The sequence below is a fragment of the Eurypyga helias genome, unplaced genomic scaffold (assembly GCF_000690775.1).
Source record: "Eurypyga helias isolate BGI_N326 unplaced genomic scaffold, ASM69077v1 scaffold38774, whole genome shotgun sequence".
NCBI lineage: Eukaryota > Metazoa > Chordata > Aves > Eurypygiformes > Eurypygidae > Eurypyga > Eurypyga helias.
The window spans coordinates 1-17,320 of NW_010246280.1; the positions used below are offsets into that span (position 1 = coordinate 1).

The window sequence follows — 17,320 nt, forward strand, 5'->3', positions numbered from 1 at the left end:
CTGTATCCCAGCACCTGGGATGGAGCTGGGAGCCGCGGGGACTGCCGCGGCCGGGGACGGGCAGCGGCGTGCGAGGGGGTCGGGAGAAGACAGAGAGCTCCTTGTGCCGGGGATGCGTGCGTGCGTAATTGGGTTATTATATACATGCGCCTTGCTAGCGTGCCATAAAATAATGACAGAGCTAATGCCCGGTAGCAGCCCAAGGGGATTAGTTCAGGTTCTGTCCATGGTTTTATTATCAGCTCTGTCATCTGAGTACTTTCTAACTTGGCTGCTAAATATGCTGTGGGCTGGGACTTGGCACAGGGCAGCGTTGGCCCCCAAAGTGCTTGTATTATTCCAAACAAAATGTCATTGCGCTTGGCTCTGCTCTGCTCTGAGGAAGGTGAGGCCAAGCACTCGGGTGGTGGCACTCTGCACCCCAGTCGTGACACCGCAACGCGGGTCTCATCCCCATCTGAACCTGGTAACTGGTGGGCTGGGAGGGACCTGCCTAAAGCTGGAGATCGCTGGTTCCTGCAGGGACTTTGGATGGGCTCGCGGGTGCCCCGCACTCTGCTGTGTGTACGCTGCTGCGCGTGCAGGGACCTGCAGCCTCTGGGCCTGGTCTTGCTGCCAGCAGGGCCCTGTGCGGAATCCCCAGGGATCTGAACTTGGGTCCGGTCCTGCTGCGATGTGTGCTGCGATGTGCACTGCTCGTCTCCCTTTGCTGCTGATGGACTGCAGAGGTTCTTCCTTATCCCAGGCTAGTTCTCTGCATCATGAGTGCCAATACTCTCCTCTTGGCTGGAGTAACTCCAGATGATGCTGCTATAGGTGTGTTTTGCTCACGAACACTTTGTGCTTGTATGTTGGACCAGCTATGTGGAGCTTGGGGCTTCAGATCAATGTATTTCACTCAGTCCTTGCAAAGATAGTGACTGAGTTGGTTTTGGGTTGGAAATGGACAGATGATTTCCCATCCTTTCCAATAGCATTTCTTTCATCCCAAATAGCTGCCCTTTTGGGATCCTTATCTGGCATCAAGGCGTCTGAAGGTTATTCTGCTGCCTCTCGGGTAAAGCCAGCATCATGGTGGTTGCCCTCACACGTGACATAATTCCTCTCTTGGCTGGGGTGTGCATGTTAGTGTGGACAGCTGAAGTGGGATTCTGGCCGTGGCCCCTCCTCTACCCTCTCTTACTAGAGAGCTCTGCCGTGCCATGGCATGTTCACATCTCTGGCTACTCAGTCTCTGCTCACAGAGATGTTTCCCTGTGTCTAACAGCAGCTGATTTCCTGTCTGGGCACCTTGTGCTGTTAAGTGATGAATGAGGAAGGAGCCAAGGGGCTGAGCTGGGAACAGAGGCTTAGCTCCTACAAGACAGTGACTTCCTCGAGCTGTGTGAGTAGATGGGGTGGGCAAGGACTGTGCTGGGCGCCACAGGATGCCACACTACGGGTGGTTGGTGCTCCAGTAACAAGTCACAACAGTAGTACCCGAGGGGCTCAGGTTCATTTTCAAGCCAGGCAGGTTGCGGAAGGAGCGGTGTCCTCTCCTTCACTTTTACATTAGCACCCGAAGAAAAAGAAAACCGAGAGCAGAATACCGGCCGTGTCTGGTGTCCACTGTAAAACTTGAGAACAAAAGATCTGCAGTCCTCGGAGCAGTGCACACGCAGACACTGAATTCCTGCATTGCTTTCAGCTCCCCTGGGAAATCAAAGTCAGTCCATTTGCTGGGAAACTGCCTCTCTGTGGAGAAGTGGTGGGCACCTTCCCAGCTGCCAGTGTAACCCCTCGGGAGTCATATCCTGCCACTCTCGCCCCAAACCCAGCAAGATCCCCCCTGGAAACACGGTGCTGCCTTCCCTGCGGCCCAGGAGCCGGGGAGGCCCGCCTGCCTGGCTCAGGGCTCAGGCAGCTCCCGCAGGAAGGGTTTGATTTGCACTGTTTGCTTTGGCTATTTAAGTAAAGCAGTGAGTGTCGGGGTAATTTTAGGCATGTTTATCCTCTGCTCTGAGAGAGACTCGACACATGTAAGCAGTTATTCTCCAGCGCGTTTGTTGTGTTTGTGCTTTCACAAGCAACACACGCACACCCTGCAGTGTGGCAAGATTTGGGGCGTGCGGCTGGCAAAGCAGATTGGGAGGGAGAAGAGAGCGGGGAGGAGAAGCACTATGGGGAGGATCCCGGCTCCAGCTCACACTGCACTCTGCCTGTCTGCTGCTCCCATGCGTATCCTGCCCTGGCACCACAACCTGCGGGGCTCAGCAGTGGCAGTGTGCACTGTGTAGGTCTTGTTTAAAAAAGGGTCTTCTGTGGAAAAATTGTCCTGAAGAGCCTTTCAAACCAGAGACGCTGTCAGCTCTTTGCTACTAATCCCAAATATGAGGACAGGTACATGGATATTCTTACAAGGGGGATGGCTGTGATGAGGATGGAAGCACTGCTGAGTGTGCACGTAGCTGTCTGGCAAAATGAGATGTGGAGCACTTCACCCTGAGGTTCACAGATGTGTTTTGAGAGGTTCACAGAGTTCCTGGTGCAGATGAGACCTACAAGGAGAAGCAGGTGACCAGACCCTCTCTTAGTGGGATTTGGACAGGAGAGAGACATCACTGTCTCACAAAAGTGGCTCTGTGAATATTAGTGGAGGAGGAACCCCCTCCCAGACTTCTCCAGGAGGTTGGGCAGGGGGACAGTGGTTGTCTTGAGTGTTTGGAGATCCCAGCCTGCGCATATGAACAGCAAACACTTGCCAAGGGTACAGCGTCCCCCCCTAGCTCTGAAGAGCGCTGCACTGTGCAGACATTGTGGCTGTTGTCCCTGGGCACTGATAGCTCAGTGCTCACCTTAACTTGGATGTAATTGCACAATGAACAAAACATCTCAACCCCCTTCCTCCTCTGCCGGGAATGTGCCACATCCTAGAGCCATTTCTTGCTTTCAAGGGGATTTCTGGGTCGTCAAATTAAGGGCTCTTAAACCTTTAGCTATCCCAGCATCCTGGGGCTTGTTTGCTTTGTGAGTACTGTTTCTGGCAAACTGTTGCTTGGGTGACACCGGCAGCTTGGTTGCAGTGTTGTTGATGGACTAGACTCACAAACTGTCACGTAATTAAAGTGTCTGATAATAAAAATAGTCCTGCAGTGTTTATTCATTTGCTTGCTCTTGTTACATCAGAGCCTGGGTCTCCTCATTCTGTCTGTGGGCTTAAACATTTGCAGTCCATAATGTTTCATGTTCCACGTTGCTTAGGAAAAATAAACATTTTCCCATTTTTGTTGCTAACAACTCCCACCAAATAATCCGGAAACAAACTGTCAGGCCCCAGGAGGTAGAGCTTGATGGTGCCATGGAGTATGGGAAGTGAGTGGAGAGGAACCTCCAACAGTGTATGCCTGGCCAGGCACTGCCACACCTCCCGTTTGGCCAAAGTTTGGCCTCAGACCTTCTGTTCCCCCTGACTCGGTGTGTGGCAGGACTGGGCTGCAGCCCAGCATGAAGGAGGCAGTCCTGTAGCAGAAGTATTTTGTGTAAGCAAATAATTCATAGTTGGAGGGGTTGGGAGACTGCCTTGTCCTGGGGGAGGTAGGATCAATGAGCCTGATGGCTTTGTCTAGGCCTTGTTTCCACCGAGTTTCCATTGTTCCCACTAAGAGTGCTTTGACTGGGAGCACGCTTAGCTCAGGGCCTGACCAGACCACATCCATAATCTGTTTCAGCCATGACATTTCAGCTGCAGCATCGGCACCTTCCGAGGCCAGTCATCTTCTGGGACACAGAAATGGAGTGGAGCTGTCTCCAGTATCAGCACGAACCATCAGCTGTAGCTGCAAGTCCAAGCCCTGCAAATCCACAGTGGGCTGAGAGGCAAGGTGGCCAAAAAGCCACCATAGTACTCTGTGCATCAGAGTAAAGTGTTCATCTCAGACAGGAACACTGCTGCAGCCTGTTAGGGGGGTGCAGAGCCCCTGGGGGCATAGCCACCCGCCGCTGGACAGGAATGGAGTGAGAGGACTGTCCTACGTGAGAACTGCAGGAGAAAGCATCTCTGCTGTCCTTCCCCACACGTTGAACTAAGGGCAGGATGGCTCTGAGGTGCAGGCTCATAGGTGGAAGGAGGATAATGCTACTAGCCAAAGAGGCAGCAAACACAGGGCCTCTCCAAACACTGCGAAGGGTAAAGTAGGGAGAAATGGAAAAGCAGCAGCAGAAAGGAGAGGGAGGTGGGGAGAAACCCATGAGCTCATCCCCTACCAGAAGGGGAAACAGCCCCCAGTGACAGGGGAAGTATCTAAGACTGATGGGATTCACGTTGTAACTTGCCCAGTCACTCCTGTCTGATGTGAGGGGGGGTTTCCTTCATGTCCGTGCTGCAGGAGCAGGCAGGAACCCAGGTAATTAGGCGTATGACAGAGGAGGCAAGTTGAAGTTCAGAGCAGGCAGCAGAGGATGGACCCAGGCAGAGGCAAGCACTGAGTTTGTCAGTGCCAGGCACTGGCCTCACTCGAGGTTTTTATACGCAGCATTGCTGATACTCCACTGTAGCTGTGCTGCTCCGGCTGCTTCTCCTCCAGGGAGGCTCTGGAGGGTGAGTGCTGCCCAACACGATGAGGTTAAAGATGCTCCCTGGTTCCTCCGGATGGCTGGGAAACTTCCTGGGAAGCTTGGCTGGCGTTCATCTGGCCCCAGCAGACCCAGAAGCGATGATTGTTGTATCACAGCACTTGAGGGCTGATAAAGCTACGAGGAACCGAGTGGGCAGTGCGTACCTCTGCTGTGGTTTCTGCTTTCCCATGGGATCTGTCCTTTCCCTCCTGTTCCGCCTCAGCCTTTCGGTCACAAGGCTGCTAGGAAGAGGCACTGTCTTTGTGAGGGGCCAGGCTGCAGCACGGCCCTCTCTGTATAGCTTTGCTCCTCTGCTCTCCTCACTGCCCTCCACCCTTGGTTTCAGGCCTGGCAGCCCCTCTGCGCTCCTGTTGTGCAGACGTTTTGCCACTGTCTCTATTACAAAGCCCTGTCCCCTTCTCTCGGCTAAAAGCTGTCCATTCCCACACACAGCAGCTGCCTCGGCTGTGGGTTATACCATGAAGGGCAGTGCAAGTGTCTGAACACCTGCCCTGGGCTGCCGGGACTTCCCTTGGCTTTTTTCTTCAGAAGTCCTTTCCCCACCAGTGATGGGATGGGAGGACTGGGGATGCCCTGATGGTTACCCAACAGCCAGTGCCCTTCTCGTCCTCTTTTCACAGGTTTGCGCTTGCTGCAGCAGCAGCACAGCCCTAAGCAAATCCGTAAGGTTACACTTGGGGCATTGAGAAAAAGCAGGGTCTCCCCAAGAGAGGGTGGCTTCCGCGCTGGGTGGGAAGGATGCAACCTTAAGCGGGAGGATGTGTTACCTAAGCCGTGGGAAGTGCCTGCAGCAAGGTGTGTCCAGCCAAGGAGCCTGAAATCTCCAGCCTGATGCATCTCCTGAGCATTGTTTGGTGGGTGGTTTCTAACCGTCACATTTCCCCTTGCTGGCTGCGCCTGCAGTGGCATTTTCCAGCCCTTTCCTGCCATGGTGCTAATGTCAGCGCAGTGACGACAGGGAGAGACTGGCTGCTTGTCTAGGGACACAGCGAGCACAGGTCTTGCCTCCTGCCTCCACCCAGAGCCTCACAAGGCCACCCTGTGTCCCCTCCCAGCGCCGTTCACAGCAGAGGGCAGGCAGGCGGGAGCAGGGAGGGTCCTACCTAAGGCAGAGTGGGGTTTGGATGGCTGGAAGATGGGATTCTTGCCAGTGACCTTGAGTTAACCAAAGGGGAGAGAGAAAACCTATCTCTGCTCTGCCCCTGAACGTGGGATCCCTCAGGGCAAGAAGGAAACAGGCAGTTCCCCCTCTGCCCCTGCTCGGAGGAGGGTGATGGTCTCCATTACCCTGCCAGTGCCCCTCAGCCAGCAGGGCAATAACTGGTATTCCTGGGAGAGCAGGTAGATGTGCGTAGCATAGCCAAGACAAAGAGAACAGGAGTAAGCCCATCTGGGTCAGCCTCAGCCCACTCACCTACCTGGGCAACTCCTGAGGGTTTCCCAGTGCTCCCAGTTCCACAGCGAGAGCTTTCCCCAGAGTCCATCTCCACTCCTCCCCACGTGTCTCAGTGCGGCTGTCCTGCATCTCCTGGTCCTGGGAAACCTGACACATTCGTCCCCCCATGCCCTCGGACAGCAGGACCGGTCCCTGGTGGCAGTGGGTGCTCTTGGGCATGCTCAGGAGCAAGGAGCCATGTCCCTCCAGGCTGAGCTTTGGTGACACATCTGCCATTATGTGCTTGGCAGAGGGTCTCGTCAGGGCTGGGAGAAATGTTGGCCAGGACATGAACCTTACCAGCTCCTCCTGCCAGCTGTCCTTCGCAGGCGTGAGCTGCCAGCCCAGGCAGGGTGCCAGGCGGCTCCTAGAGAGCTCCTCTGGGACAGACAGGTACCTCTGGCCTGGCTGGGCTCCAGCAGTCAGCAGGAGCAGCCTGGTGCAGACTCCCTGGGACAGGCCAGCCCGTACCCCCTCCTTCCATCAAAGCACTGAGTCGATGGCTTTTGTCAGCTCTGCTGTGCAGGATGTCAGATGGCTGTCTCTCTTTGCATGTACCGATGGCACGGTTTCCGTGGTGTCTGAAAGTGCACCGGGACCCTGGGATTGGGTCGATGGTTTCTAAGGCAGAGGTTAGCAGATGCCAAGCCACCAAGGGTGTCTTGTCTGTCTGGGGAGGACAATCCAGTGAACTGGAATGGTGACAGGCACACAAAGAGCTGGACACCTAAACTGCACCTTGTGTGAGCTCCCTGGCTCCTGTGTCCATCTGTGCATGGCTCAGAGGCACAGGGCCACTACAGAGTCGGGAGCTCAGTAGCGGAATTAATGCCAAGGGCTTCACACTTCATTCCAGCCCGCATGAATGGGCCTATTGTAGGGAACAGAGCGGCGGCAGCACGCGGATTACACGGCATCATGGCAGTCCTGGCATCACGCCCGCCCGACCTTCGTGTCCCTGGCAGGGCAGCCAGGAGAGCTGGCCTGGAAGAAGGCAAGAAGCAGGAGGGAAGGGGACCTCACTCTGAAGCCCTGTGGGACATATCCTGCCTGTCGGAGTAGAGATGCATCACTGCTGCATTTCAGCTCCTGCTGCTGCGCAAGCACCTTCAAATTTGCCTGCACAGAATCAGGCAAAACCGTCTGAGTTTGGCCCTCTGGCTCATGCAGCACAGTGACCAGGGACTGAGTGCCTCTCACCCACATGCCTCACAGCAAGCTGGGGGCTATGTCAAGTGGGAACCCAATGGAAGTCAGCTAATGAGCACTAATTAATGTTGCCAAGAGGAACCATGCTTTTCCAAGTAAGTGTGGGAGAGCCCAGGTGATCTTATCCCCAAGCAGAGTCATAGGCGCAGGAAGGCAAGGGGCAAGGTCCAGTCCTGTGGGCTGGGCTAAGTCACCCCCTGATCCCCGTGTCCTGCTCTCCAGCTTGCCATGTCCCCTAGCCATGCTGGTAGCCTGCTCACCCCATCAGGACAGCAAAGGGATGCATGGGAGTGACAATGGGAAGCACAACTGTGTTCTGGGGATTAAAGGCTTCCTGCCATTAATACCACCTCTACCCGGGGCCAGGAGGGACAGAGGGTGTGGGGCAAAGGGGGAGAATGTACTCCCTAGTGATTTGTTTCATTCTTGAAGAGTCTGGTTCTCATCCACAGTTTGAAAAAGCATTTCCTGCCGGCCAGCTGCCAAGGGAAAACAGACCAAAAATAGCCCTGTGCTTCAGAGGTGCCTGGCATGACACAGTGCCTCCCAGGTGTGAGCCGGCTTGGCAGGTGGGGGCTCAGGGGATGGAGGATGTTTGTGGGGAACAGTTTGTGCCCTAGCAGCAGGGGACCAGCCCCAGGCAGAGGGTGGAACTCACGACTACTGCGGGGAGTTGTCCACCATGCTTCATCAGGATTGCTCTTCCCAGACACTGAAGTCACGGCTCTCCTTTTCCTCTTTAGGACATGTCTCGAAAGCATCACACCTGGAAGGAGCAGAGTCCTTGGCTGTCTTCCTTGGTGAACGCTGTGGGGACTGGCATGCCCGCCAAGGGCTTCCCCGTGGGCGCGGGTGAGCATGCGGCTCGCTGGAACCCTCCCCGGTGCGGCGTGCCAGACCTCCCGGTCTCACTGGATGGCCAGAATGGGCGGAACCGGCAGAAGCGGTTCGTTCTCTCCGGTGGACGCTGGGACAAGACTGACCTCACCTACAAGTAAGAGAGGCCCAAAATGAGAATCAGGCTGGTTTTCTTCTCCCTCCCCAAACCTCTTAGTCTGATGTTCTCTGGGGTGCGGCACGCTATGATGTGATCATAAAAGCTGGAGGATAGCCCTAAAACTGGGTATGGGGAGCAGGGGAGCCACGTGCTGACCCACCAGCAGGGTCGTACCCAACACCTCCACATCCCCTCACACACAGCTGCCCGCCCACCCCTGCCCAAACACATTTCGCGTGGCGTTGCGTCACCCCCTGCTCATTCCCGCACCAACACCCCGTGTGTGTAGGCTCACTGCCCTCCATCAGACCCCCGACACATGCCGAGCCGAGTCTCTACCACCGTCCCTCTCCTGCGCCTTCGCTCCCCGCAGCCACCCGCTGTGCGCTCGCTTCACAGTTTATTTTAAAAAGACCTTTTTATTCAGCTGTTATTGATGTTCCTGTAAACACGACTTCAGTGTAAAGTTTTGCCCAAGTCACCCCACACATTCTCCATTGGGAATCGGCCAACAGGCTTGCCGGAGGGTTGTGCTGCCTCCCCAGATGCCCTCAGGGGTGTGAGTGGAGAGGTGAGCACGCTCGTATGGACTCTGACAGCACGTAAATCATCTTTTGTTTAATTAAGTGCAGGAGACAGTTCCTCACAGCGTTAGGAGGTGATAGATAAAGGTTTCTTTCTGGTTTTTTGGTCAACAGTGTTAAAGAAAGAAACAGCAGAGAGACGAGCGCACACCAACACCGTTAATGGGAGGGAAAGCAAGCACCCTCTGTGGCAGACCTTACAGCCTGCTTATGTTACAGGAGGGCAGAAAAGGCAGCAGCTGCTCTCTGTGAGCCCGTGTCTCCAGGGAAAAAAATGCAGAGGTTGCAGGGGAGAAATCCCATCACACTGCTCCCGGACACCTCTGTGGGGCTGGACTCAGGGCACAGACCTGGGCAATGCTGCATCATTTCACTCCAGAAAAACACAGATCTGCAAAGCTCTCTGGAGAGCTCACTTCTGGGCACACTAGCCAGAGGGTTTCCACACTGACAGGATTTATGTCCTGCACATGTTGCCTGGAAGAGGATGCCGGAGCAGTGCTTGTGCGGATTGGAGACGTTCCGGTGCTGAGAATGGCAGTGCTAGCGCCGTTGATCCTACAGCTAGTGTCTTTGTGCCAGCAGTGTCTGTGGGACAGCGGCTGATGCTCTCCTCATCCAGTGTCTGTTGCTTTTCAGAATTATCAGGTTCCCGTGGCAACTCGTGAAAACTAAAGTGAGAAGGACCATCGAGGAAGCTTTGAAAGTCTGGAGCGATGTGACCCCGCTGACCTTCACCGAGGTGCAGGAGGGCCGGGCTGACATCGTCATCGATTTCACAAGGTGAGCACAGTGGGCAGCAGCACCCTGCTCCCAGCCAGAGTAGCAGCCCTGCAGGCAAGTCCCCAAGCCTCTAACCACAGCAGAGAGCTGCCAGCGCACAACTCAGGCACTTAAGCGGAGGCTCATATTTCTGCTTTCAGACACTGAGATTTTTTTGTTTTTTTCTCAGCTGTGGGCTGTTTGGTGTAAGTGCAGCTGTTCCGTGGTGGCTCTGTACAGTCCCGTCACTGATCATTCATTAATTTTCTCGGTACATTTATGTTTCTCTGCCCACGGGCTGTTTTCCTAAGCATTTGTTTTGATTTTCCACCTTCAGGTCCTCCATCCTGTCCCTTGACTGAACGACGTAACTGTCTGCCCAAAGACAAATATAGTTTCTTGGTTAAATGAATCTTGGCTCCCAGCCCGAAGCTCACCAGCACGTGGCAAAATACGCATGGGGCAAAGACTTCCCCCTGCTGCGTGTTTGCACAAAACCAATAAAAGCAGTGGAACCCGTCCAAGCAGTGATGTGACGTGCATGTTGTGTGTTTGCCTGCGCCTCCCTCAGCTCTCTAAAGCAGCCACATCTCTCCTGGGTTTCCTTCACTAGTCAACAGCGGGCTTGGCTTGGGGGAGGAGCTGAGGGTTTGGCGGGGTTCACTGCCAGCTGCCCCTCAGCATCCCCCCACTGCTCGGCTATGTCAACTTAATCCTGGCTCGAGCAGCCACCTCCGTAGTTCTGTAGGCTCCATGGTCAGCTTTGGGTTGGAAGCTGAACAGAGGGAGGAGAGAAACATCCCTGGGAAAACACATGAACTCCCCAGGGTTTGGCATGACTGAGCTCTGTTTCCTCAGTGCTTGGTGTGACCAAGCTCTGTTTCCTCAGTGCCCTGATGCAGAACTGAGTTTGTGGCTGACACGGTTGATCCGGACTGGTGGGATGAATTTGGGGTGGGGGTGAGAGCTGCTGTCCCCTCGCAGTGGCTCATCACCTTCAGCCACATGAGTTCACTGGAGGTACGCGGTGTTCATCCGAGGTGCAATATGTCTTCCCTCCAGGTACTGGCATGGAGATAACTTGCCTTTCGACGGGCCCGGGGGCATCCTGGCACACGCGTTCTTCCCCAAGACACACCGGGAGGGAGACGTCCATTTTGACTATGACGAGACCTGGACAATTGGGAACAACCTGGGTATGGCACTGTTTCAGGGGGAGCTGTGGATGCTCCAGGATGCTTATCAGGGCACTTGGAAATTATTCAGTTGTGGTGTGGAGAGAGACCCTGTAAAACTGAAAGGCAGCAAACATTTCTGTGGTATGCATTGTTGTCTCCTACCACTACTACTGGTAGTATTCAGGTCTTTTCTTAAGCCACAGCAAAGCCTGTGTCCAGCACCAGGACCCTGGTTTCCCAGTGGGCTCCCCCTGTGTGTGTGGAGCAAAAGGGACACGTGTGAGAGACATCTCCTCTGCCCACCCACGTGCCCTGCCCCTTGGAATTGCACCCAGCACTGGCAAGAGCCGTTACAAATAAAGCAGGAAGGGAAAACTGAGGCTCAAGCACTATCTGTCACAGTTGTCCAAAGGACAGCCCCAGCCCCGGTCCCTGCATGCACTGTTCTCTTCCTGCCCACAAAGTATTTTCTCTTTGAACAAGTCCATAAAGGGAAACCACCCAGGCTCCAGCTCTGCCTGTGGCCTGGGAATGCTCTGACCATAAATATCGCCACACTGAGACATGACTCTTTTTTTTCTATTTCTTTTTTTATTTTTTGCTAATAATAGACCCAAGCTGGTAGCTCCGCTTGGGCACTCAGGGTCTGGTGTCACAGTATCTTGTGAGATACTGCAGTACTGCCTGGGACCATCTGAATCAGAGCCCAGAGCAGCAGTTTCTGCAAAACCCAACAAAATTAACCCAGGTCAGCCCGTCCTCGTCCATCCCAGTTTATCTAAAGGGATAAAGACACAGTCACGAAGCCCACATTAGACCCTTGCCTCTTGCGGGGCTCCCAGACATTTTGTCCATGTCGATGTTCAGGGCTCAGTTGCCGCCCCCCAAGAACACTTCACTGCCAGCTGTACACCAGCCTGAGTCTCTGCGTGGGGCACAGGATGGGGTACGTCCCCAACCCTGCTCATGCCAACAAGAACCACAGAGCACCAGCTCTTCCTGCAGGAGCATTTCTGCTCCTGAGGGAAGGGTGGGATCTGCCTATTTTCCCCCTCTGCTGGGGCTGCCTGTGTTGTTGAAGAATTTCTCCCACAAAGACAGGGTTGGAGGCAAACCAGGAACTGAAAATGGATACCAGTTCCCATCAGAATCCAGCCCTATTCCATGACTCTTCCCCCCCTCGCCATGTCTTCCATAAATAAATGTTGTAAAATCTCTTTGCAGCTAATTCCCATTTAATATGCTGAGAAGAGCTTTACAACATAAACATGGATAAGTCCTTGTCTTGGCTCTCAGCGAGTTGGAGAAATCCTTAGCCTCACGTTACAGACAGGAAAGCAGAAGTATAAGGAGGGTGAGGTGTGCCTTGGGGTCACCCCAGGGCTGTGCAGTGGGCAGGACTCCACAGGGAGGAGCGTGTGCAAGGGACACAGTGGTGCCCCCCCAGCACAGCTTGCTGTCCTTCGCCTCCCCCAGCGAATCTGACAATAGCACAGCTGATCTGCCAGCTCTGGAAAGCATGGAGTGAGGAGCCTGCCAAGCTAAACAGGAGTCTGAAAGTTTGTAATAAATCACTGACATAGAATTCCCACTTTCTCAGCTGACCTAGATGTGTGGATTTAATTGGGGCAGTGCTGTGCAAATTCATGACTTCAACGTAAAGCTGACCAGAGGAGGAAGACAGGGGCTCACCTTCCCCTCCACTCTTCCCAGGCGTTGCTCCCAGCTGCACCCCTCCTGTCCCGGTGCTGAGAAGTGACCTGCTCCCCTGGAGCCAGCGGGGAAATCCTGCTTGGAGCAGCGAGGCTGGCTGACTCACATCCCTGCCTTTCTCATCACTTGGGCTGCAGCTCGGAGGATTTCTGGCTGAAGGCGAGTGAATGAATACGCTGGGACTTGTCAACAAACAGCCCTACTTCCAAATTTTGCTGCTTAATATGCCTCTTCCCAGCTTTCCCTGAAATGTATCAGCTTCAAAAAGGATCCACTGGAAGCTAAACACCACCTGCCAAATAACACATTTTTGCATACTGAAATTCACTTTCCTCCCCTCTCCTTTTCTAGATGCTCCAAGGTCATGTATTCCTAAAACATGATCTCCCATAAATCTACTCGAGTCTGGTGAAGAAGGCCCACGCCTTGACACCAGATAGTTTTAATGGCTTTATTTCTAAACGCCACCTTCTTGCTACAGTCCGCACAGGAGCAATAAGTGGGCTCCCTCTGCTGTCAGTGTGACAGTGGCCACCAGCAAGTTTTAATCCTCCCTCCCGGCTGCAGGTGTGTGCCACAGTGACGTGATCTAAGTGGGACCCTACACGCTCCGGCTGTACCAACAACTGCTGCGAGGCTGGGTGGGTAAAACCCAACCCTGCCACCCCGACACCCACTGCTATGGGCCAGACTTCCCTCTCCATGCAAATTTCTTCTATCCAAAAGCACACAGAAGACCCTTTTCTTCCTGACAACTGGTGGGGTACAGAAGCCCATGCTGAGAGAATTACAAATTACCAACATGCCCAGGCTAGCACCTGAGTGTATGAATTCACTCAGTGCTCCAGGAAAACCCTGGGAACAACAACCTGCGAGCGCTGTAGTCAAGGTAGATTTCTCTTTCCTCACGTTAGGTTCCGACAACATACCGTGGTGCATTGTCAGTGGTTGGTACTTGGTAGAAGTGAGCCTAGGAGGCAGGTGTCCCCCACACAAGCAGGCAACAGCATCTCCCATCTATTCCCTTTGCAGGCACTGACCTCCTGCAAGTGGCTGCTCATGAGTTTGGCCATGTCCTGGGCTTGCAGCACACGGCTGTCTCCAAGTCACTGATGTCTCCTTTCTACATCTTCCGCTACCCGCTAAGTCTGAGTGAAGATGACAAGCAGGGTATCCAGTACCTCTATGGGAAACCCAAACTGGATCCCGACCCAACCCCGACTCAGCCAGCAGAGCTGCCCCAGCCAGGCCTTGAAACAAATGAGATCACCAACGTGGAGGTGAGTGAACAGCCTGTCCTTGTCCTCTAACAGCACAGCTTCTCCCCAGCTGCCGGGCTGTCCTCGCCGCCAGGCCAGCAGCAGGCTTACACGTGGTCTGGTGTCTGTGACCCCCACCCACGCTGCTGAGCCCAGGTCCAGCCTCGTGCCTGGCACTGCCAGCCAGCCAGGGATGTGTGGGGAGGGCAGCTTTGGGCAGCACGTGCCCCCCCAAAACTGGTGGGAAGCAGGAGAGTTGCCTGGACACGGGGATTTCTCATCCACTGAACGCAGCCTGGGCAAGGGGGGCTCCCTCTGGTCCAAGCACCTGACCAGCCGTGCTTTGGCAGTCTGTGCAGCCCGACGCCTGCGACACAGCTTTCGATGCCGCATCCACCATCCGAGGGGAGCTGTTCTTCTTCAAGTCCCGCTATGTGTGGCGGCTCCGAGCTGGAAAGCTGCAGGACGGCTACCCAGCTCTGGCCTCCCGCCACTGGCAGGGGGATCCCCAGCTCTGTCGATGCCACCTTCGAGGACCCTCTGGGCAATATCTGGTTTTTCCAAGGTAAGAGCTGGACTGGGATCAGACAGCTCAGAAATGCATCTTCTTTACTGAGGGGTATTCAGGACCCAACAAGTTCCTGGGAGAAAAAGCCTTCTGGGCATCCTCAGCAATCCAGTGATCCTTGTTATTTGTTTCCTTCTCCATTTAGTTTAAACTTTTTAGCAGATATTTAGGGGGAAGAGAGAAGGAGGGGTCACTTTTATTTTAGACACAGCCATAATATCCCATTCTTTTTCTCTGGAACACAAACATTTGGTTTGAGCCTTTGCCCTGGCAATGCTACTGGCAGAGGAGGAGGAAGGAAACCCTTGTTCCACCTCCCAGCTGTCTTTGGAAGCACTGTGCCAGAAGAGAGCCCCAGACGCTTTCACAGGTGGTGAAACTCCTGCGCCTGTGCCCGAAGGTCCTGCTCAGGGCATGGGTAGCATCTTCTCTGCTCCTCAGAGACCTGGATGCGGAGCTTCTGTATTACCCCCAGACTGAATGAGCCTACAGGGAGCCTGTGTGCAGAGCCAGGCAACCTCCTGCCACCACAGGGATTAAAAACCAACCCCTCACAGCAGGGCAAACCTCCTCCTGGCCATCTCTGGAGTTCAAGACCAGCGATGGCCCCTGTTTCAGCTCCACCCTTCAATGCTCTTTCCCAGTGTCAATTTAAAGCAGGGATGCAGAATGACATAGGTACCCAGCTGCCCGGGGTATGCATGCTCCATCTGCGTGCCGTGAAACCAAGTACCAGAAAGCACACTATCCAGCTCTGCAGGCAGTGTTCCTGCGTAAACAGATTTCTTAGCACCTGACCTGCACACAAGGACTTACAGTGCTAAAATTGGCAGGCTCCTACCATGAGTTAAAGTGAGATAAGGGGAAAGTATTACATGCTGCAGGCTAATTACAGAGATTCCCATTTTAATCTAATCTGGAAATATGCTTCCAGTCTTTATTTCAGCTTGACAACTCCTGCCTGGCTTCTGTAGCTTGCTGCCTTACAGCCGCATGCCCCCCTTATGCCTGTGCATGCCCACATATGTTGTCCTCCAAGCACTGAGTTTGCAGGGTAGAGGCTGGTCCCTCCAGCCAAGTCTTTTGTTATAACTTCCACAAATAGAGAAGAGACAGCAGCTAAAACAGTCCTCCTCGTCCTACCGCTGACACCCTCCCGGCTGGACTGAGGTGGGAAGTCAACTCCTTGTGCTGTCAGCTCTTTGGGCACCCATCAGTGACAGTGCCCATGAGACTGGTAGGGTTCTTGCCTCTCACACACAGCTTTCCCTGGGAGCCCTGCCAAGGCACCAGATCCAGTTGCGCAGTTGACTGCTGAATTATCAGACACCAACGAGCTTCTGAATCCTCGTCTCCCTTTTCCGTCTCATTGACAGATTCTCAGTACTGGATTTACGATGGCGAGAGACGGGTATCTGGTCCCACTCCAATTGTGGAGCTGGGCCTCCCTGCCTCCCCTGTGCAGGCAGCTCTGGTGTGGGGTGCTGAGAAGAACAAGATCTACATCTTCAGTGGAGGCAACTACTGGCGCTTCAACCCTCGCAGCAGGCAGGTGGACAACATCTACCCCCGGACCATGGCCGACTGGCGCGGCGTCCCTCAGGAGGTCGATGCGGCTTTTCAGGATGAGTTCGGTCAGTGCAGCAGGGACACGGCCTGCTGTTGGGTGGGCGCTTAGGCTGACACCACTGCCCAGCTGGAAGAAATGGGCAGATGTAGACATTTGGTAGCAGTGGATTGCTTCCCAGCCATAGCATATGCCGTATAGTGGAGAGAGAGAGAGGCAGATCCCTGCAGTGGGTAGGGAACTGAGGCTTCTCCCATGAAAGTGAGAAGTTTCGTCATTATTAATTGCAATAATCAACAGTGAAGTGATAGAGAGAATTCAAACTTCTGACCAAGCAATGATCACAGAGTCCTACCGAGCTGTTACCACTCACAACAAAGGAAGTGATGAGAAAACAGCAGAAACACTGCCCACACTTCAGCCTAGGCAGCTGTCCTGGATGAACAGGCTGCTCTTGGCATCACCTAGTCCTCCCAGATGTGCCCCATGCTGCAGACAGCATGGCAGTGCCACAGAAACACTGAGGACAGCCAGGGGTGACAGGTGTGGTGATGCCTCTCTCCTCCCGAAGGATGCGGTGGAATGGCTCCCCACTGCTCCCAGAGCCTAAATCCCAGAGCAGCTTCCCCGCAGTAACAGATGCTCTGCAGCAGGTCTTCATAAGCTGTCATAGGAACTATTCAGGTCCTAGCCATCCTCTGCGCTCTTAGGGCCCAGCCACTACCTGGGTACAGCTTATTTAAAACCACCAAGAATATAAAATAAAATCCTGCTTACTCCCCCATTGAAACTGAAACAGTGTGAGCTGCGAACCTGGGTTCAAGTGAAATGAACCTAGCAGCATCTCCTGCTTCATCCAGGCTCTCTTTTGGTACTGTGCATGCTGCAATGTCAACAAGACAAAATGCTAGGAGAGAGCTCTGAGCTGTGCCAGCCCTATCTCTCCTAATCCTTCCTCTCTCACACACAGGTTTTGCCTATTTCCTGAGAGGCCGAGACTACTGGAAGTTTGATCCCATCCAGGTGAAAGTGCTGGAGGGCTACCCACGCCAAATCAGCCAGGACTTCTTCAGCTGTACACCTCCCTCCAACTCCTTCAGATGAGGGGGGTGCTTGTGTCCTCCACATTCCCCTTTCATCAACCTTACCTCCAGCAACCACACAGAGGGTTCCCTCTGCCATTCCTGGCTTCCCTCCAGGCTCAGCCTCTGGCACAACGTGTCTATCACAAAAAGTGACAAAGTTTGCTCCCCTCAAGTTCCAGCAGCCCCAGCTTCTGTTGCTATCAGTATACAAGCATCTGCCATGTTCTTTGCAGGCAAGAGCAGCCACTAGACACTTAATGCGGCCATGCTCTTCCAGCAATAGCATCCCAAAAGCCATCAAGCCAGCCTGGAACGGAATCACGCTCTCCTAATTAACCTGGACCCCGTC

The 17,320-nt window shown here is 54.1% G+C and overlaps 1 protein-coding gene across 1 annotated transcript; it reads left to right on the top strand.

Annotated features, from left to right (window-relative positions):
- The first annotated feature begins 8,079 nt into the window (after positions 1–8,079).
- On the top strand, positions 8,080–16,990 carry LOC104508645 (stromelysin-3-like). The gene is given in 8 exon segments (XM_010150346.1): positions 8,080–8,252; positions 9,479–9,622; positions 10,664–10,797; positions 13,525–13,772; positions 14,111–14,248; positions 14,250–14,316; positions 15,696–15,953; positions 16,857–16,990. Coding segments are annotated over 8 exon segments (1,296 nt in total).
- Positions 16,991–17,320: the final 330 nt, after the last annotated feature.